Source organism: Rissa tridactyla, chromosome 20 (genome assembly GCF_028500815.1).
Source record: "Rissa tridactyla isolate bRisTri1 chromosome 20, bRisTri1.patW.cur.20221130, whole genome shotgun sequence".
Taxonomy (NCBI): Eukaryota; Metazoa; Chordata; class Aves; order Charadriiformes; family Laridae; genus Rissa; species Rissa tridactyla.
Window position 1 is genome coordinate 943487 of NC_071485.1, and position 21914 is coordinate 965400.

General features: G+C 62.1%; 1 protein-coding gene across 1 annotated transcript; it reads right to left on the bottom strand.

Moving 5' to 3' along the window:
- Position 1: 1 nt before the first annotated feature.
- TCF7L1 (transcription factor 7 like 1) lies at positions 2 to 21645 on the bottom strand. The gene is given in 13 exon segments (XM_054225050.1): positions 2 to 3951; positions 4026 to 4086; positions 4406 to 4513; positions 4868 to 5027; positions 5127 to 5270; positions 5691 to 5774; positions 6058 to 6160; positions 6920 to 7052; positions 7229 to 7312; positions 20082 to 20213; positions 21195 to 21257; positions 21382 to 21483; positions 21485 to 21645. Coding segments are annotated over 13 exon segments (1740 nt in total). The 5' UTR covers positions 21587 to 21645; the 3' UTR covers positions 2 to 3487.
- Positions 21646 to 21914: the final 269 nt, after the last annotated feature.

Genomic DNA, 21914 nt, shown 5'->3' on the forward strand with positions numbered 1-21914 from the left:
TGGCAGACGCCTCTTTTTCTTAGGGAACCAAAGGCAAAATCAGGAATCTTCGGCTGCAAAACCAATTCTTTGTTGGAAGTTTGAAAAGTGAACTCTTGTAACTGGGAAAGACTGTAGAGAGCTCCCCAGGACCAGCACGCACAGCTCTGCTCTGCGCCCGGCGCCACCTGGCTCGATTTCAGCTCCCAGATCTGAGGATAAGTTAAGCATCGTGAGAAGTTTAGTCTAAAACTTGGCCAAAAAAAGAGGAGAGGGGCTACCAAACCTCCCTGCCACAACAGCCCAAACTGAAACGCGCTGGATATTCATGTTTTTCTGCAACAAAGACACACCCCGGAATTTTCCTCTTATTGAAGCACCTCACAGAGGACAAAGACAAATCTGCTAAGGAATCTGTTTTCTATCGATAACCCGTCTGAATGCAATGTTTTCATCTGGCCATATTGCTGCAAGCACAAAGGATAGATAGATAGCACAATCAGCCTGGTTCAACTAAGATAGCTTCAGCCTGGTCTTTTGAGACTGGAGCAACACGTAACTGGTATTGCCCTCTTCTCCAGGAGGGGTGAAGCCAAGAGGGCTTTGGTGGCCATTTGCTTCTCCTCTAGCAGGGGATAATCCAAGCCTATCTCAGTTTAGGAGCACTGCAAAAGCATTGGAACAGATGTTCCTTTTCTGTATGGGAAAATGCCGAGTAAAACAAAGAAATATTCTCCTGCTGAAGTCCAACATCTGTTTGAAGCTGTCTGGCTCCGGTTCAAACTTTAATTCTTGTGACAGGTCTCTTCATGCCTTTAATTTCCCATGAAATCTAATTCAAGAAGTTGTTTGTCTGCAGCCTGCTCCTGGTGTTGGGGAGAGCGAGGCTGCATGCGATCCAGACGTTCCTTGCAAAAAACCAGTTTCTTGGAACAGCCTTTCTAAAAGAAGCTGCGTTTTGCCTCTTTTCAAACGACGGCCACGCACGTTTTTGGTGACACTCTAATCCTCTCGGTCCTGGATCTCGCACAACCGCGCGACACGCTTGCAGGATGCCATTAATTAAAGCATCGTGGCTGGGCCTCTTGGGCGCCGTTGTGGAGGAATCATGCCCTATCCCAGCATTTACAAATTTGTTCTTTGAAAGCAAAAACTTTAAACAATTTGGTGTGTGGAACAGAAACGCCTACCGAATTCAGGGCCGTCTTGGGTGTGACAGTGAATAAAGATGCTCCAGGCACTTTCTCCTGCTCGGAGGCTTTGGTGGTGGCCACCAAGAAGCTGGTTTGCAGGAGCTGGGTCTGCTGCAGGCTCCTCTCACTGCTCGAGGCTCTCAACTAGCCGGGACCCCTTAGAGCAATGATTTTGGGAGGTATCACCCAGCTGGGATGCTCTGAGCTGTGAGTTTAAGCTGTCGCTTCTGGTCTAGAAGATGATCCTCAGCTGGATGGGAGAAGCTGCGCTCCTGCTGGAGGTACCGTCACCGTTTCCAGAAGTCACCTGGAGTTTTCACAAGGTTGCGGGAGCCAGTGTTTGCCCCTGATGTGTCCCTGGTGCTCGGGCAGAGGCTCGAGACCGTGCTCTAGTCTGCACCCACACCTGGGACATCGCTTGGTTGAAATTTTTTTGGTAGTTCTGCCCAGCTGCAATACGGAATTAGGAATCCTCACATTCAGGTGTCATCTGCCGGGATTTGCAGATGCCAGTGTCATCCCACGGCACGCACTCGTCTTGAGCAACATCTGCTAAACACGGACGCCATCTTCCTTAAGGACAAGACACCACGGTGGTCCCTTTGCCTCTCTACCTGCGGATGGACATCTGCTGCTGCCCCAGCTTGATAAAAATACATTCTCAGTGGCTTCTTAGACCAGCTCGGCACTGGAAAGGAAAAGAGAAATGTCATGACAGGAGATGAAGGCATCCTTTATCCCCCCAAGTGAGCAAAAGCACCTACCAAACTGAGAGCCAGGGGGCCGGCAGCTGCGGGAAGGGCTCAGACCATCACTGATAGTGATGGTTGGACGTTGCCCATGGCCACAAGCTGGGGGACCACGGACACCGTGGTCCCCACAACGCAGCACTGGTGCAGGCAGAGAAGAGCCAGACTGGGTCCTGGGAAACAGAAATTGGCCAAGAAATTCAGAAAGGGGAGCGAAACAGGACTATAAACACCACGAAGCATCTTTGGGCAGGTGCAGCTCGGAATTCAATCTGCAACAGAAAACAGAATTATGACTTTCAATGGTAAAACTTTGAGAGAGTTGGGTTTTTTTCCTGTTAAACATATAGTGAGATGGCAGAGTCTTGATTAGCTCAAGTGCTGAACTGATCGAGACACTAAGATCAGTTGAAAATCCACTGGGTGACCGTCGGTTGCTTTTGTGCAGGTCCTTTTTCATCCTAATCTGTCTTCTCATTCCTGGTTTGGAAGAAGGCGGCACAGGGCATCCTGCAGTTCCTGGCCACGAGATACACACCAGTAACTCGCCCCCCTCGGCTTCTCAGGCACCCCCTGAACTGGTTTTACCTAATCCCCTGCATCCTGCTGCCCAGATCTCTCCAGCAAACCGTACGCTGCCTGCTTGCTCCATCGCAGGTTTGTGATGGACACCGCAAAATCACCCTGTGCCCATCAATGGAGGTGTCTGGGTGATGCTCTCAGGCTGGGGCCGTGCCTGGCCCCCTGCCCCGCTCTGGGGCTGGACTGGAGCCCCATCTCGAGACGCTTCCCGGGGCTTGAGCGCTGGCAGGGAGAAGGTGGCGATGGGCAGGGAGCGAGCGCTTCCCTCACTGACCACGCTCACGCAGCAAGTTGCAGCTGTAGTTTTATTTCTTTTTGTGAAAAATAACAGGGATTCAAGGGCAAAAAAACCCCCACCCAGGGCTCAGCCCCGGATCCTGCCCACCCCAGCACGACCGCAGGAAGGACCAGGTCCAACGGCGCAGCATCCTCAGGGCAGGATCCGGCTCCTCACCGGGACAGAGCGAAGGCGATGACCGTGGTGGGGAGCAGAGCCGTGGGATGGGAGGACTCAGGATCATCCAGAGGCACCGGGTCAGTAGCCGGCGTTTCTGCTCTTGCCTCTGGGACGGAGCGCCGGCCCCAGCTCAACCCCTGCCGCGTTCAGTGCCGGCATGCCCGTGCATGGCAGCACCGGGCCGTCGGCATCACCGTGCCCTGCGGCAGCGACGGGCACTCGGCTCATGCCCATGGTCAGCTCGTGGGAGATTTCCATTGTTGGCAGCTTGTGGAGGGTTTCTTTTCTTTTTTTTTTTCTTTTTTTCCTTTTTTTTAATAAAAATGGTCTTTAGGTCGACTGCTGGCAGCAGCTCTGAGCAGAAAGCCCCCTCCTCCAGAGTCTGCTTACAAAAGAGTTCAGAAAGGGTCAAATATTGACCAATAATGGTTTTGGCTGCATTTGAATCTTGATTGTGGCTTCTGCAATGTACAGCAGGGAGGGGATGGATGGGACGGGACGGGACGAGGGGGGACGAGTTTTTTCCCTTAGTCAGCAGGTTTGGTGACCAGGGAAAGGGGCTGCGTCTGCAGCACGGCCAGGGCAGCCTGCGGGGACGGGATGGCGGCCGCGAAGGACGGAGGCGAGGACAGGAGAGCCGTGGAGGGCACCGAGGTGAAGGGGATGGGTCTGGAGAGGAGCGAGGGCGGGCTGCCGAGGCTTGAGGAGGAGGAGGAGGAAGAGGAGGAGGAGGAAGAAGAGGCGGCTTTGCCCGAGAGGAAGGCGGCCGAGTGGACGGTGAGCTGAGCCCTCGCCTCCGGCTTGGTGGTGAGCGAGAGGGGCTGAGCCTGTTCCGAGTGGGTGGCAGCCGGGGCGGCCGGGGACGCCAGGGCGGCCGATGGCGTGGCGGGTGAATCCAGCATGCTGCCGTGGGAGGACGCGGGGCTGTCGCACGGTTTCTCGGCCGGCAGGTACTGCACGCACGGCTTCTTGCTCTTGGACGCCAGGGAGCCTGCGAAGGATGGAGGAGAACGGCATGAGCAACCGAAGCCTGAGGAGGGAGGAGGCTGGCAGGGGGATACTCACTCTCCGTGTCGTGGCTTTGCTGCTGAGCCAGCTTCTCTCGCTTTCTCTTCTTTTTCTTGCCCTGGAAAATATTATGAAGTCATTCTGTGGCTTTCTGCCACCAGAGAGCCTTTGGGGGCTGCTCGACGGAAGAGAAATGGGGCTGACGGTGCCCAGAGCAGCCCGCGGGGATGCAGGAGCCACTGATGGCAGCAGAGCATCCCTAGGGACTCAGCACCATCGCCCACCGTCCCCCCACCCCAAACGCCGAGCTCGGGAGCAGCCTCCCGCCAGCCAGACGCCTGGAGAGGAGACACCCAGGAACCCGGCATGGGGACAGGAGGGGACACCCCCTCCCGGCTGGTCCCTGCGGCTGCCGGGCTCAGGGGACACACACGTACGTAGTTGTCCCGCGCCGACCACGTCGGGTAGAGCTGGGAGTGCAGCTGCCGCTCTTTCCGCGCCAGCTCGTAGTACTTGGCCTGCTCCTCCCGCGACAGCGAGTGCCACTGTAGGGGGAGAAGAGACCACGCTGCAAACCCCGAAGCCACGCCGCTGGCCCCGAAGTCATTCCGCAAACCCCAAAGCCACTCTGCAAACCCCGAAGCCACGCTGCAAACCCCAAACCCCACACTGCTGGCCCCAAGGACACAGTGCCGTGGGGCTGCAGGGCTCCCAGCCTGCCCCATCCCATTGCCACCGAGGTCCCCACCAGCTCCCTGGGACCTCCTGGGCTGGTGATGCCCCAGGACAAGGGACCAAGCCATGGGGAGAGGTGGAGTCAAGGGGGCTGAAAGCCATTTTAAGGTCACAAATGGGGCAGCGCGTGGACACGAAGTTAGTGCCAAGGGAGACGCCCGTACCCGTCTGCCCAGGATCTGGTTGATGGCAGCGCTCTCCTTCAGCGTGCACTCGGCCACCACCTTGGCCCTCATCTCCTTCATGTACAACATGAAGGCATTGAGCGGCTTTTTGATGTGGGGTTTCTTCTCCTCTTCCTTCTTCACAGTGACCGGGGATTTCCTACAAGGAGCGGGACAGTGGGTCAGGGCCAGCTCTGCCCCATGCTGGGCACCAAGGGGATGGGTTCCTGTCCCCGGCGCCGTTCCGTCCCCCACTCACGAGTTGCCTCCAGGGCTGACGCTGGGCTGGGTGGGTTCCTGCTTCACAATGGGCGAGACAATGGTCGGGTGCGGGATGCCCGAGGGGTGCAGCCCGTGGGTGGGCGGTGGGACCATGTGCGGGGAGAAACGGCTGGACATCAAGCTGCAGTGGAAGGAGCGGGAGAGGAGGGCTCATCAGGTCCCCACAGGCACCAACAGCCCCTGGCTTCCACCCCAAACCCTCCTGAGAATCTCCTGGGTTAAGAGACCACCAGCCCCAACCCAGCTGGGGTCTTGGTTTTACACTGGAACTTGCCCCAGCTTGCAGGAGGACCCAAGTTAAGTGGTGCCCTGAGCCCATGGGACATCACTTTTGCCCCATAGCATCACCCGTGGGGACCGGGGACCATCCGTGCCCTCCTGGGGCTGGTCCGTGCCCGTGCAGAGCTGCGTGGCCCCAGTACCACCCATTGCCGATGCTGCTGCGGGGCTGAGTCCTGCATTGTCCTCAGGGAAGATACCAAAAACCCACTGCCAGCTCCGGAACGCCCGAGGAGAGTGCCTCGTCCCTGCCAAGACCCACCTGGACATGGAGGCGTTCATGGCGAGGGCGGGGTAGGGGTGCCGAAAGCCGCCGGGAGGGATGGAGTACACGGGCTGTCCTTGCCTGCAAATGCACGAGCTTGAGTGGAAAAAATTTTCCCCCTTCAATTCACTGGGGCCCTCGGAACGCTCCCGGGCTGATCTCCATCCCGACGATTCCCAAAATGTCCAGTGGTGGGGAGCCCCTCCCTTCCCAACCTCTATGGGAGCCCTCGGCATCCCACCGAGCCCACAGGGAAAAAGCAGATCAAGGGGGAAGAGGAGGAGGGTCTCGGGGATGTGGGGCTCAGGGACCTGCCCAGGGACAGGGACCCGGAGGGGACAGTGAGCCCCCAGCCCATCCTTACTGCGGCACGAGCCAGCCCAGCGGGTGCGGGATCTGCCCCACGGCTCCTGGCGACAGCGGGTAATAGGGGGGCAGCTCCGATGGGTGCGGCGGCCGCGGGATCCCTGCGGGGGGAGGCGGGGGTGAAGGGGAAATGCTGTTAGAACGTGGGCACAGCAGTCTCTGAGCACCCTGCTGGCCTCCGAGCACCCCGTCAGCCTCCCAGCACCCCGTCTCCCTCCGAGCACCCCGTCTCCCTCTGAGCATCCCGTCTCCCTCTGAGCATCCCACCTCCATCCGAGCATCCCACCTCCATCCGAGCATCCCATCTCCCTCCAAGCACCCCGTCTCCCTCCAAGCACCCCGTCTCCCTCCCAGCATCCCACCTCCCTCTGAGCATCCCGTCTCTCTCCGAGCATCCCGTCTCCCTCCGAGCATCCCACCTCCCTCCGAGCATCCCATCTCCCTCTGAGCATCCCGTCTCTCTCCGAGCATCCCATCTCCCTCTGAGCATCCCGTCTCCTTCCAAGCACCCCATCTTGCTCTGAGCACCCCGTCTCCCTCTGAGCATCCCACCTCCCTCCGAGCACCCCGTCTCCCTCCCAGCACCCATCTGGAGCAGGGAGAAGATGCTGAGAGGACCATAACGGAGACCCGGAGGCATCCCCATGCGCTCCAAGCAAACCTGCGACCAGGCGAGGACCCATCCCCGGCCACCGGCCCCAGCCCCTTCCCACCACCCAGGGACCAGGCTGTGACAGCCACCCAGGAAGCAGAGGGACCATCCATCGGAGAGCGCCTCATTCCCAGCGTGGTCCCGATACTGTCACGGTCCCTTTGCTCCCCGGAACGTGCCTGACGCCATGTCCCCTCCCTGCGCTCACCCGTCTTTGGGTCGATCTCCGGCGAGAGGTGGCCGGGCGGCGAGCCCGGTGAGAAGTGGTCGTTGCTGTAGGTGATGAGCGGGGTCAGCGGGTGCATGTGATGGGCGTGCTGCACCACCGGGACCTTGTTCGACTGCGGGGCAGCGAGGGAGAGCACGTGGGAAGGCGAAACAACGACCATGTGTGTCCCGTCCCCCCCCAAATCCCTGCCACGGGCATCGTATCTGCATTACGGGGAGCTGGAGCGGGGTTTTCCCCCAGGAAACCCCTCACCCCCCTCTCCCCGCCCCGGGATTCGGCTGCTCTCACCAAGTGTGCGGGCGAGGGCGAGCGGCTGTCCTTCAGCGTGGCGCCGGCGGGCACGTCCAGCAGCGGCCACTTCATCTGCAGGTACTGCGGGAGAGCCGGGCTGACGCCCTCCGCCAGCCCCGAAACACCCCCCCGGCCCCAGAACGCCCCCCGCGCTCGGCTGGGGGCACCCCGACCCAGGGAGGACACCGTGAGCTGGTGACAATTGTGTTTTGGGGGCGCACAGGAGAGTTTTCAGTCCTATACGCCCCTACGGCCCCCATAAATGGTGCAAAGCCCCAAATGATGCAAAAGCCCCACATCCTAAATCCCAAATCTCTATCCCGAACGGTGCAAAACCCCAAATAACCTCTCCAAATGCCGTAAAGCCCCAAATCTCCCCCCCAAATGGTACCAAACCCCAACTCTGCACCCCAAATGCTGCAACGCCCCAAATCCCGCCCCCCAAACCTCCTCTCCGAACCAGTGCGAAGCCCCAAATCCCAAACCCTTGCCCCAAATGGTGCAAACCCCAACCCCTGCTCAGCGCTGTCTCGCCGGGGAGCCCCCGCCTCCCCCCAGTTCCCCCCTGGCCTGCACCAGTGCCGCCTTTCCCTACCCCAAAACCAGACTTTTTGGGACACGGCGATGGCCGGGGCAGCACAAGCCGCAATCACCCGTGGGGCTCAGCCCGGGGGTAGTCCCGTGCCGGGGGGTGCCCTCCCTGTCCCTGGCGCACCAACCCCGAATTGCCGGAGTACGAGAAACCAGCCCCACGTTGCAATGAGAGGTGGGGGGAGGCAAATGTGGGGCTTTTCTGGGGGGCTTTTCCCCCTCCCCGCGTTGAACCTTGCCGCGACACATGGGTTTGTCTCCCTGGCGCTGGACGCGAGCGGCCCCCAAAAGAAAGGTGCTTTGTGTGGTGTTTTTCGGCGGAGGGGGCCGGCGGCATTTCCCGGCAGACGGCGGGAGGAGGAGGCGCGTCCCGCGAGATGCCGGGGCTGGGGAATGTGGCCTGGACAGGCCGCAGCTGCGCGCAGGAATTTCCCCCCCCCCAGTACAAACCTTCCTGATCCGAAGCAGCTGGAAGGAAAACCCAGCGTGGAGCTGCGGGGAGCGTTAACCCTTCTGCGGCTGGACAGATGCAGCCCTGCCGGCAGCGCCTCCCGCAGCCCCCCAGAGTGCCCCGTGTCCCCCCCAGCATGTCCCCAGTCCCCACATCCCCCGCTGCATCTCCAGTATCTCCACACATCTCCAGTATCCCCTTCCAGCATCTCCAGTGTCCCCTTCCAGCATCTCCAGTATCCCCTTCCAGCATCTCCAGTGTCCCCTTCCAGCATCTCCAGTATCCCCACACATCTCCAGTATCCCCTTCCAGCATCTCCAGTATCTCCACACATCTCCAGTATCCCCTTCCAGCATCTCCAGTGTCCCCTTCCAGCATCTCCAGTATCCCCACACACCTCCAGTATCCCCTTCCAGCATCTCCAGTGTCCCCCTCCTGCTCCAGTATCCCCCGCTCCATCTCCAGTATCACCCCCCACCCCGTCGCCCCCCTCCTGCCGGGCACCCAGCGCCTCTGGGCAAGCCCTGACCCCACCGACGCATCCCGGCAAAGCCCGGTGAGGACACAGCGCTGCTCACGGGGATGACCCCACTGCCAAACCAGGCCCCCCACCTGCCCCCACCCGTGCCAACGGCGCTGCTGCCGAGGCGCCGCAGAAACCCCACCAGCCGCGGCAGGGTCCCGAGGAAGCCTGAGATGAGGATTTCCCATCACCCAGCCGTTCCCGCAGCCGCCAGCACCGGGATCCCGCCCCAGATCCTGCTTCACCCCCGTGAAGGCGCCCCGTGTCCCATCCCCATGCCGCGCGTCCCGGGCCCGATGTCTCTGCGCGGGGAGAATTTTGGCACCGCCGGGATAATACGGAGAAGACGGACCCGTCGGTGCAGGGGAGCTGTAACGGGACCCGGCCCTCGGCCGCTCCTCCGGAGGCCGGCTGCGGAGGAGGCAGGAGCCAGGGTGCTCTGCGCGCTCGGGGCACGCTTGGTATGCGAGCGGCCCCGTGACCCGCCGGCTCACGCCGCGACCTGCCGCACGCCCAGCGCTCCCCAGTGCGGCGGGAGCCGCTTCCTGACGCGCCGCCTTTGATGCATCCTCCAAATCTGGGTGATCAAAGCTGCCGGGCTGCGGCGGGGAAGCCCCGGGGTCTGGCTGCCGTACAACTCCGGGCTGGCTCCGAGCAGCCGAGCGCTGCCGGCACCGCCACCAAAGCTGCGGCGTCGCGTGGGGTTTGGCCAGAGACACTCCTGGGCCGCCGGCGGCGGCCGGGGCCAAGCAGGAGGTGCCCCGACACCCCCACGGCCAGGCCAGGACGCCGTACGGGGTGCCCCGACATCCCCGCAGCCGTGCCGGGGCGATGCCCCGACGTCCCCATGGCCGCCCCGCGGCAACGCACGAGAGATCCCGACATCTCTGCCAGGGCAGACAAGGCAACGCACGAGATGTCCCGACATCCCCACGACCGTCACGAGATGCCCCGGGGCATCCCCGCGGCTGCCGGCGTGACACGCGTGCCATCCCCACGCCCCCGTGACCGCGCCAGGGTCGATACGTGAGACGGCCTCAGCATCCCCGTGGCCCCGCTCGGATGGCGACACTCCCCCCCCCTCCATCCCCAGTGACACCCGGGGTCCCCCGTCGTCCCCGGGGCCGGGCAGGAGATGCCCCCTGAGTCCCCGTCGGGCGCCTCGGGCTCCGCCTCGCCGTCCCCTGCCGCTGCCCCCCGGCACAAAGGGGGCTTTCTCGGCTATTCTGTAAGCGGAGAAGCCGCTGGGGGACGGTGGCTGGGGAAGGGCCGGGCGTATAAAAGGCTGCTTCTCATTTTGAAGCCGTTTCAGGAGGCCGGGGATGGGAGAGGAAGGGGGGGGGACCCTTTCAAAATATACAAAGGGGGGGGTGGGGGGGAGCTGGCGAACGGTTCAGTGGTAATGTGGAAAAATGAAGCCCCCCCCTTCTTCCCTCTCCTTCCCCTCGGCCCCAGCCCGGACACAGCTCCCACTGTACCACCACGTGCGGGAACCAGGCGCGAGCGGCAGATTGGAGCTATTAAAAAAGGAGAAGAAAAAAAAAAAAAAAAAAAAAGAAGAAAATAGTTGAAAATCGGTCACATTCCAGAGAGATTAGAGCAAGTTCTGGTTCCTCGTTAGCAGCCACCCCCCAATTAAAAGCAGCGGGTTAACCCCTTCCCTGCCGGAGCGGCAGGACCACAATGGAGTCTCCTGTCTGTCCGTCTGTCCCTTCCCCGGGCTGGGGGGAGCCCCCGTGGCCCCCGTGGACGCAGGGAGGGTCGGTGGCGGTGGCCAGGGGCCAGGCCGGCGTTTTGCCTCCGTGCTCTGGGAGGAGGCGCAGACACCGTGGGATCCCCTAATGCCCAATTAGGGGCTTTAATGAGCGGATTTCCTCTCCTCTTCCGTGCACACGGGGCTCCATCCTGGCTGAGGCGTTTTCCCTGGGAAGGGGGAAAAGTCCCGGCTGGCGGCACCATGTGTCCCAGTACCGCGTGGCCTGGTATTGCGTGTCCTGCTGCGCCGTGTCCCAGCATCGCGTGTCCTGGCATTGTACGTCCCAGCATCACACGTCCCAGCACCGCGTGTCCCAGCATCGCGTGTCCCAGTGTTTCGTGTCGCAGCATCCCGTGTCCTGGCGTTGTATGTCTCGGAATCGCATGTCCCAGCATCACGTCTCCCGGCATTGCGTGTCCTGGTGTTGTATGTCCTGGCATCATGTGTCTGGACATCATGTGTCCTGGTGCCGTATGTCCCGGTGTGGCCCGTCCCAGCATCACACGTGCCAGGATCATGTGTCCTGGTGGTGTATGTCCCGGCGCCACGCGTCCGAGCGCCACGTGTCCTGGTGTTGCATATCCCAGTGTCACATGTCCCAGCGCCGTGTGTCCCACCATCGCACGTCCTGGTGCCGCATGGCCCAGGATTGCCCATCCCGGCGGTGCGTGTCCCAGGATTCATAGCCGCCTTGCATGTCCCAGCACTGTTTGTCCTGGTGTTGCGTGTCCCAGGATTGCCTGTCCCAGGATTGCCTGTCCCAGCATCTCATGTCCCACCGCTGCGTATCCCAGCCTTGTGTGTCTTGGTGCTGCGCGTCCCGGCATCTCAAGTCCTGCTGTTCCACGCCCTGGCGTCCTGTGTCCCACGATTGCACATCCCGGCGTTCCTCCTCCAGGCGCTGCCGGTCCTCCCGACGTTGCACATCCCGACGCTGCACGTCCCAACATCCCTGGTCCCCAAGCCGAGTGCCCCCCGTGAGACAAGGGGTCACAGCAGGCTCCTCTCCGCCGGGCTCAGAGGCCATGGGCCTCTCATTTTGGGAGAAAAAAGGTCCTTTTGGGACCTGAGCTGACACTTTTCCAGGTAAAACCCAACCCGCGAGTGCTGGGGATGGAAAGCCTCCGCGCTGGCTTTTCCCTCTGCCTGCGCGTGCTCCAGCCCGGAGATGACCCTGGAGAAGATCCAGGCGACGCCGGTACCCGGCCACTCCGTCCCCATCCCAAAACCCCATGGACGAGCTGGGAAGTGTCCAGGGCAACGTCCCGCTGCCACATCCCCAATATCCATCCATTCCCCCCAACCCCGGAGCAGCCTGGGGCCGGGGGCAGGGCGGGGGGAGAGCAGTGACCCCAAAATCATCCGTTCCAGCACCGTCCCCTTTTCCAGCCCCAATTCCCGGGGTTTTGCAAAGCCTCCGGGCTCAGCAAGCCCGAACGTGGCCCCGCCGAGCCCCCCCAGCCCCCCTCGCTCCCTGTTTACACAGCTGCGGGATAACTGACAGCTCGCCCTTCCCCCTCCTGCCTCCGCTCCGGCCCTTTTTCCCCCCAAATCCATCCCAAAACCGTGCCGGGGGAGAAGGGAAAGGCTGAGCCTCGGGGTGGCAAATGGGGTTTTGCAGGATGTTTAATGGAGCCCCCAAAAATCTTCATCCGGGTGTTGGACGCTCCAGTCCCGCGGTATCCCGAGATCCCAGCGCTGAGCAGCACCACCGGCTCGTTTGGGATAAAACCAGCCAAATTTGGCTCCTAACAGCTCAGGGGGTCAGAGAGAGATGTGATCTTTGAGGGAAACAGGTCTTCTACACCCTCTGGTCCCACAAAACTCTGCGTCTGGGAGCAAAAAAGCTGGAGAAGCCCCAAATCTTCCCCGGCAGGAGGTCCCGGGGATGCTGTGAAAGGGGGGTTTGATGCCAAGTGAGACGCAGGGAGGGGGTTCGGGGGTGCGGAGCCCTGAAAAAGTGGGTGGGGGGGGAGAAATAGCGGGGGGGGAAGGGGAAAAAGGGAGGGGAAGGGGTCAGAAAAAGGGGGCGAAAGAGGGGGAAGGGGTGGAAGGCAAGAAGGGAAAAAAGGGCAGGGAAAAAAAGGGAGGGAAAAAAGGGGGGAAAATGGAGAAGAAAGGGGGAGAAAAAAGGGGAAGGGGAAAAGGTGGGGAGGGGGGCAAAGAGAGGGAGGAAAAATGGGGAAAGGAGGGGAAAAGAGGGGAAAAAGAGACGGGAAGGGTGGGTGAAAGAAGAGGGAAAGGGGGAAAAGAGGTGAGGAAAGAGACGGGGAAAGACAGGGGAAAGATGGGGAAAAGACAGGGGAAAGATGGGGAAAAGGGGAGAAACGGGAGGAAAAAAGGGGAAAAAAGGGGGGAGAAAGGGGAGGATAAGGGGGGGAAAAAAGGGTGGGGAAAGGCTGGGGGGGAAACTCCTTCCTGGAGGCAACCACAGGACGGGGAAAGCGAGTGCCACTCAGGGAAAAGGCAAGCGGCCGGGACCAGCCGGGGGGGGTTTGGTCCCCACGGGGCTGGAAATGGCCGGGAAGGGGCCGGGGAGGAATGGAAAGAGGGGACCCGGTTTCTTGCCCTCCTGCACTGGGTATCGGGTGTCCTTCGAGCTCAAATAAATCACCGTAATGCCCAAGAAAAGGTGGAAAACCCAAAAAGCATCCCGTCCCCGCCCAGCCCATCGCCTGTCCCGCATCCCTGGGCGGGAGCCACTGCGTTCTGCTTCCCCGCGGATAATTAGGGAGGGCGAAATCCCAATTACAGCTGGGATTTACAGCCCAAGAAACAAGCCGTAAATCCTCGCGCCCCCCCCTCCCCGCCTTCTCTCCCTGCCTCGCTCCCCTCCAAGCCGCTTCCCAGCCAAATAATCTCCTCCAGATGTTGGCCGCCAACGCCGGGACGGTGGTTTCCAGCGGGGACGAGACCTTTAGGGGGGGGTCTCCCGCGTCCCCACACCCCGCCGAGGTGAACCGCCAAAGTACCCGGTGGGTTCTTTCTTTTCCCACCAGGGTTTGGGGTTTTTAAAGGGCTGCGAAGGGGATATACGGGGGTGTGACGCTGTGTCTTGGGCTGTCCCACGGCTTGTGGTGTCCCCTCCTGGGATTTCTAGGGTGACACAGGCCAGGCAAAGGCCATCCCGGGTGGGGACACTGATCCAGGAGGGGGAATGGATGCAGGGCTGGGAGTTTGCAACCGCCTTGATAAAGGATGCTTGACCGTTCCACAATGCAGCCCAAACCCATCAGCCGGCGGCACGTGGACACCGGCACGGTCCAGGTGGGGAATGCCAACAGTGTCGGGATGGGAAACCACAAAAAAAAAAAAAAGGCTGGGAGCCGAAAAACAAGCCCAAAACCCCCCATTTGGGGATGAGCTTGGAGAGGCGGTGCTTGAAGCCGACCTTATCCCAAGCCACAGAGCCCCGTGTCGCCGCGATGGGGATGCCGGGTGGCATCTGCTGACCAGCTTGGCCCTGGCCGCGGCTCCGGGGAGGAAGGCAGGACGGAAGGGTGCGGGATGAAGCTCCTGGGGGCTGGAGCGTCGCCGGGACGCCAGCCAAGCCGGCTCCCGGCAGCCCGCAGGGCACAGACTCATCCCAAAGCGACCTCAGCGCGAGGATGCCCCAAGCACCCCTCACCCACGGGTGCCCCCGGCATCCTCGCGTGGGTGCCCTGCGCATCCCTCCCGCGCGCACCCAGCCCCATGAGTGGCGCAAGCCGGGACCCCCCACCCGCCAGCAGTTCCCTCCCCGCTCCCCAAACCTGGCGGCAACAAGTTTTCCCCGCTGCCCCGAGGCTTTTGTCTGCAGCTTTCAGCTCCCGTCCATCACGCTCAATGCCTCCATTCATCCCCGCTCAGGCGACGGCTTGCAGCCGCAGCCATGGGGGTGGGGGGGGAGATCCCAGCGGGTGCAAAGGGCTCATCCCCGCCCCAGCAAAAAAATCCCGCTGGCTCCAAAGCCCCCCCCAGAGCATCCCCTGGTTTCGGGGGGACGCGAGACGCGATGGCCGGCCAGGGAAGGTGTTTTAGCGGGGCTCCGAGCTCCCCGGTGGACTTTTGCGCGTGTGAAACGTTTAAGATCCCGTTCGAGGGACGGGGATGAGGGAAGAAGCTGCTGGAAGCCACGCTGCCGCGGAAATTCCGGGTGAAGAGGGTCCCGCCGCCATGCCGTGCCCCCGCCGGCCACAAACCCCCTGATTTTGGGGGCTGACACCTCCGAGGGCGCATCTCTGCATCCCGCCGGGCGACACCGCACCCGACACGGAGGAGCACCAAAGGGGTTCCGTACCCCTGGGAGCACCCATGGGACACCGGGGTGGGGGGGGCCTGTGCCCCCCAGCAGCACCCATGGGACACTGGGGGTCCTGTTTGCTCCTGGCAGCATCCATGGGATGCCAATGGGTCCTGTACCCCTCCCAAGGAGCACCCATGGGACACCGGCAGGTCCTGTACCCCCCCCCCCAGAGCACCCATGGGACACCAGCGGGTCCTGTACCCCCCCCCGAGCACCCATGGGACACCGGTGGGTCCTGTACCCCCCCCCGAGCACCCATGGGACACCGGCGGGTCCTGTACCCCCCCCCAGGAGCACCCATGGGACACCGGTGGGTCCTGTACCCCCCCCCGGCAGCACCCATGGAACACCGGGCGTCCTGTTTGCTCCTGGCAGCACCCATGGGACACCAGGGGGTCCTGTACCCCCCCCCCCAGAGCACCCATGGGACACCGGTGGGTCCTGTACCCCCCCGCCAGGAGCACCCATGGGACACCAGGGGGTCCTGTACCCTCCCCGGAGCACCCATGGGACACCGGGTGGTCCTGTACCCCCCCCCCGGAGCACTCATGGGACACCGGCAGGTCCTGTACCCCCCCCCAGGAGCACCCATGGGACACCAGCTCCCCTGGGTGTCACAGCCTGCCACCCTCCCCTGCCCTCTGCCACGGCTCCGGGCGGGACCCCCAGGGGTCAGGGATCCGCAGGGCGACATCGCTGCAAAAAAAAAAACACCCCCCCAAAAAAAAGCAACACGCTGTGAAACCGCACATCGCCCTCACCCCTTCCTCCTCCTCCTCCTCCTCGGGGTGCCTCCACGCCATCCCTCACCCCCCAAAAACACCCTCAAAGGCCGGCACGAGGCTGGAGAGGGGGGGCCGGGGCGCGCGCCCACCCTCCCCTGTCCTCAGCCCTCCTCTTCCTCCGGCGGGATGCGCCGGGTGCTTCTCTCCGGGTTCCTCTTCCCCCCGCTCCCGCCAGCGACTTCAAGGAAGAAAAAACTAATGAAAAGCAGCTGCTCAGAATACCAGAAAGATGATGAATGCGCGTTAAGTCCCCTTAACAAAACCAGGTCTTATGAGAGTCGCCCCGAGCACTTACTTCATTGCTTTAATTTGGGAATCGTGTTGGAAAAGGGAGGGAGGAGGGAGAAATCGGGGGGGGGGGGGGGGGGGGGTTAGTGGAAACCTCCTGTAGGTCTCATTTAGCCCAAAAAAAAGAAAAAAAAAAAAAACAAAAAAAAAAACCCAAAAAAAAACCAACCCAGGGTAATTAGCCGAATAGCATAATTAAGGAGGAGACATAAAGGGGCCATTGTGTGCAAAGGCTCAACAAGGCAGGAGCACCTCGGAGTGGGGAAACTGAGGCACGGGGCGGGATTGCTGCCGGGAGGGATGCGACTGGCCCAGCGGCTGCGCGGGGCGAGACGAAGAAGCCAAAAAGTGCGAAAAATCCTTTTTTTTTTTTTTTTTCCCCCTCCCCCTTAATATTTTCCAGGCAGGGAAGGCGGCATTGCTAGGGTGGGGGGAAATCCCAAACAAACCAGCAAATCCCCCGGACTGCAACTGGCGAAGGACGAGCCGCCGCGGCCAGAGGATGCCGAGCGCCCAGCGAGCCCCCGCAGCCGAAAATAATCCATTCCCCCCCCCCCACCTCCTCCTCCCATCCCCCACCCCAACACCTCCATCCCGCATCCCGCCGAGTGCACGCCAAAACCCTCCCCGCTCAGCCGGAGCCGCTGGCAAGACCCACCCGGTTTTCGGAGCAACCCTTTTTCTTGCCAAAAAAAAAAAAAAAAAAAAAAAAAATCTGTATTTTAATCATTTTTCTTGGCAGCCACCCGGTTAAGAGGATATATTTTCTTTTGCAGACAGATATGCCTCTGTATTGCAGCCCGTGCGGGGATCGCGAGCTCATCTCAGGAACCGGGGAGGGGGGGGAAAAAAAGCGAAACAAGGCCAGGTTACGGGGGGTTTGGTTGGTTTTTTTCCTCATTTATTTTGGGACCGCAACTTGCTGGCGTGCGTTAATTACACCGGCGTGCATTAATTACACCGGCGCGGCATCGTTGCAGGGCGCGGGGAGCTGTTTGGGTGCCTCGGCTGAATTTCCACACCAGGGAAGGAAGGTTGGGGGCTTATTTAAATATTCGCCTCCGGACTCGAATTCCTGGGGTTAAACTGCTTTTTTTTTTTGGGGGGGGGGGGGGGGGGGAGGACTAACAACAACCCCGTGCGAAGGGTTTTTTTATCCGCCAACGCATGGTCTCGCCTTCACCTCCCCGGCGATGCCGTGCCCGGTCAGGGACACCGAGCAGCCGGATCCCGAGCCGGGCAGCAGAGGAGGATACCAGGGATCGGAGAAAGATCTCAGGATCCGGCTTGTTCTGGACTTGGGATAAAAGATGCCAGCACCAAGTGATCCCGATGGGATGGATCCGGCACAGGGGTTCGCATCCCTCCAGCTCGTGGTACCGGCGCGTTCCCAGAGCTTTTCCTTCCCATCCCACCTTGGATGCTCTCATGGCTTTGGGAATCGTGGCTCTGACGCGCTCCTAGGGATCCAAACCCGGCCTCGGGGGTCCCCGATCCCCGGAGCGCCCGTGGGGAAAACCAGGCTAAAACGCCGCTCTGAAGGTCAATGCCATTATTAGATCCGGCCAAAAAAAAACTACCACCCTGGGCAGAAATCGCCAGAAAAGCGATACTGAGGGAGGACACCCCGAATTCCAGGGTCCCTTTCGGAAATAACACGGGTGAGACTGGAGCAAAGTGAATTAATCCAGATAAACCACGGGAGCATCCCGTCACTTTGGCACCCAGTGGCTTTGCGCAGGGCTGGAGGTGATTCTCCTGGCGCGGGGTGCGGGAAGGCGTCGCCTTGCCAGATTTCTATATATTTTCCAGATTTCTAAGTATTTTGGAGCGGAGAGATGCAAAAATGCCGCCTTGCCTGCCCGGTATTCCAAAAAATCTCTTCCAGCAGTTTCGCCGCTGCCGGGGTCCAACACCTGCATCCGCGGCCGCATCCATCCCCAGCATCCTTGGAACATCTCCCAAGCGCAGAAGATTATTTGGAGTTTTGGGTGGGTTTTTTTTTTTCCCCCAAAAAAATCTTCCTTTTTCACGCGGCAGAGTCGTGAGGTTCAATCCGCAGTGCCCCGGCTGAGGGATGTCAAGGATGCCACGGCCACAGGGATGGGCAGGATCCCGTGAATCTGCTGGTTTCCCCCAACGGACAAGGGTGGGGGGGGAAAAAGGAAGGAAATGGGGGAAAAAAGGCTCCCGGGGCTGCTCGGTGGCCTCCCGCCTCCTACCACCTCTGTGCCTCACAGGTTGGGTCTTGCCTCGAAGCCTCCCGGGCCACGGATCTGGTCGGGCGCAGAGCTCGGTGCCCTTGGGCGACGCTGCCTGCGCCGGGATGCTGCGCCCGGCCAGGCCTGGTGCGGGATCGGGGATGCTGCGGCCGGCAGGACTTCATCCAAGCTCACCGGCACGACAATATCCCAGGATCCAGGGGATCCCTGTGCCGCTTGCCTCCGGTGGGAGCTCAGGGAAAAGGCGGGGGGCGGGGGGGGACGGTTTGCTGAGCGGCGCAGAGCTCAGACGCTTTCATCGCACGAGTGGCTGCAGGATTCGGCGGGGCCTCACCCTGCCCTGGCGGGCGCGGCAAAATTCGGCTCCGAGAGCCCCCCCCCGGTCGCATCGAGATGTGACGTGCGCCCGCAAAAGCCTCCCAGCACCCCAAATGTGCCCCCACCACAACACCCCTCGCTCGCTCGGGCTCAGCTCCGTGTGCAAACACCCCAAATCCGGCGGGATTCGTGCCCGATCCGGGGCCTTCCCATCCCCACTCATCCCTCTCCAAGGCTCAACATCAGCCCGGGTCCAAAACTGGGATGCGCCATCAGCTCCTCTCCCAGCCCCTTTTAATTAATCCCCCTTTCTGGGATTCATTAAATCATCGTTAGTGGCCGTTTTCTATGAATCCCCAATCCCTTTTAATTACTCCCTATTCCTTGCTGGTATTTGGGATCGTGGCCAATTGCGCATCATCTCCAAAATGTAGTAATACCAAAAGTGACAAATTGGGAATACAACCTTTATCCCTCACCCGGCCGCCGGCCAAACACGGGGATATTTTTATAGATACATATATTTATATTTATATAATCCCACCGGCCAGCCAGGCCCCCGCCGCTCTCCCCAGCCCGGGATTTACGCTCAATGGCCGTTCAAACCGGTTGCTTCCCAAAATATAGAAAACTCTCCGTGCGACGCCACCGGAGAGCAGGATCCCGGCCGGCGAGCCCACGCCGGGGATTTTAAGCCATTTTAATTGCAGCAATTTTTGCCATCCTATATATATATTATATATTCCATATGGTAACGCAGCATCCTACAGATCCCCAACGAATAATGTGCTTAAAACCATCAGGTGTCACCCCTGCGGCTCCGGAGTGAGAAATCCATCCAGAAAAACATCGAAATCCACCCAGAAACAACGCGCAAGCGTGGGGCGATGCTCCGGCACGGGATACGGCGGGTACCACGGCCCGGGCACAGAACCCCCCCCCCCCCCGGGGGTGCCATCAGGAGGAGCGGGGAGGGAAACTGAGGCAGGTAAGGGCCGGGGTTATGGAATAGGTTATGTTTAAAAAAGCAGGATCGTATTTGTAAAATAGGTTTATAGTTCTAAAATCGGGGCTGTATTTCTAAAACAGGACCGCGGTTCCGGTCCGGGCTGGGTGGTTGGGATGGTTCGGGTGCGGAGGGATGCTGGGGGGGGCAGGGGGTGGGGGGGGTGTCAATCCCACTCTCCTTTGTGCCCCCCCCCCCCCCCCCGCCATCTAATGCTCGCTCAATTTGCGTAATCAGTTTTCTAAACGCCAAAGGAGGGACAGACAATGTCAGCCCATTAAGGGCTTTAAAAAGTCGAAGGGAGCCCTTTTAAATGAGAAAAGCGGCGCAGCTCAGGGTCAGGTTTCGGGCCAGACCCCCCCCCCAAAACTCCCCAATCCCCCCCCCCTCCCCCCCCGAGGGTGCACCCCCCTGGAAGGGACAAAGCAAACCGCTAAAAAAAGGGGAATAAACTCAATTTCTTCCTTTTTTTTTTTTTGTTTTTTTTATCACTTTCCTTCGGGACGGGGGCGTGAGGTTTGGCAGGGTCCGAGCATCCCCATAAAGGGGACCCGAGGGGGTCCTGGGGGGGGGGGGGGGGTCTCGGGGGGGGTCCGAGGGGGTCTCTCGGGGGGGGGGCACTTACGGTGCGGGCGCCGCCAGGGGAGAGGGCTCCGTTGGCGAGGTAGGGGCTGCTCAGCTCGGGGAGCATCAGGAAGGGGTATCCGGGGTAGGGGGGGCCCTTAAAAAAACCCCCCATCTTGCTGTCGTCTGACCACTGGGGAGAGAAGGAAGGGGGGGGGTCAGGAGGGGCGTCGGGGGGGGAGGGGGGGAGGCTCCCACCACGGGGGGGTAAGGATGGGAGCATGGCGGGGGGGGTGACGGGGTAGGTCCCCCTGGGGGTGCCCCACACCCCTTGGGGGGGCTCCCCAAATTCTTCTCGGGGGGGGGGTCCAACTGCGGGGGGAGGGAGGAGGTCCCCGCAGGAGAGGGGGTCGCGGTGCCCGTTCTCCGGGGGGGTCCCACTTGCAGAGGTGGAAGGGTCATGGGTCTGAACCCCCCCACTTGGGGGGGGGGGGGGGGGCAGACAGGCCCCTCTGGGGTACCCACATCCCTTGGGGGTGGGGTCGGTTCTTTTGGGGGAGTCACAACTGCGGGGGGGTGTCGCAGTCCCCGCGGGAGGGGGTTCCGGTTGCACGGGGGGGGTCCCGGGACCGGGTGTCCCTCCAGGGGGGGGGCGGTTCTTCCGGGGGGGCGGGCGGGGGGGGGGGTGGTCCCGGTGCGGGTCACTCGCGGCAAGGACCCAACCGTGTGGTGGGGGGGGAAGGTCCCGAGGTCCGGTTCTTCCTCCAGGGGGGTGGGGGGGGGGCACCGATCCATCCCTGGGGAAGCGCCCGTCGGGGGGGGCGGGGACCGCTGGGGGGCGGGGTGGGGGACGGACACCCGATTCCTCGGGGAGGGGGGGAGGGACACCGGGGGGCAGGGGGAGGAGGACACCAGGGGGGCGGGGGGGGAGGGACACCGGGGGGAACACGGTGGGGGGGGGGGAAGGGGAGGGGGGCCCCGGGGGGGGGGGGTCCCCGCCCGCAGGCCGGGGGCGGAAACAAAGAAGTTGCGAAGTGTCGGACGGTCCCGGGGGATGCGGCGGGGACCGGGAGCGGAGAAGGGAGAGCGGTGGCGGGGGGGGGGGGACACGAACGAACGACACCGGGGAGCCGGTGTAGGGGGGGGGACACGACACCGGGAGCGGGGCCGGTACCTTCTGCCAAGTAATCCCGCGGCTTCTGGAAACTTTCCCCGGGGCTGCGGGGGGCCGCTCCGCCTGCGGGGGAGAGCGCGGTGAGCGGGGGCCGGGCGGGGGTCGCCGCCCCCCCCCTTCTCTCCTCCCCCGCCCCCCCCCCCCCCCCCAGCCCCCTCCGTCGCCCCCCCCACCCCCCCGCGCTCACCTCGGAGTCGGAGCCGCCGCCGGTGCCGCCGCCGGTGCCCCGGTTCTCGGTCTCGCTGACCAGGGAGGACTTGAGCTCGTCCAGGTCCCCGTGGGCCGAGCCGCGCCCCCGCGCCCTTGTCCTGCTCCTCGCCCTCGTCCTGGAAGGCGATGAGCTCGTCGGGGGCCCCCAGGTCGTCCCCCCCCGCCGGTTCCAGCTGCGGCATGGTGGGGGTCCGGCCCCGCCGGCTCCGCCGCCGCCGCCGCCGCCCGGGAGGGGTCGGGAATGCGCGGGGCGGCGGGGGGGGGGAGGAGCCGGGGCTGCAAACCGACACCGGGGGGCAGGGCAGGGGGCTCGCACCGCCCCGGCACCGCACCGGACCCGCCCGCCGGACCTCATCCGCTGCCCTACCGGGCCACGGCGCGTCCCCGCCGCGGCCGGGGGGCTCCCCGACACCTCTGGGGTCTCTCCGTCCCGCCCCAGGGGTCCCCCCCCACCCCCTCCGAGTCCCCCCATCCCATCCAGGGTCCCACCTTCCCGTCCCAAGTCCAGCC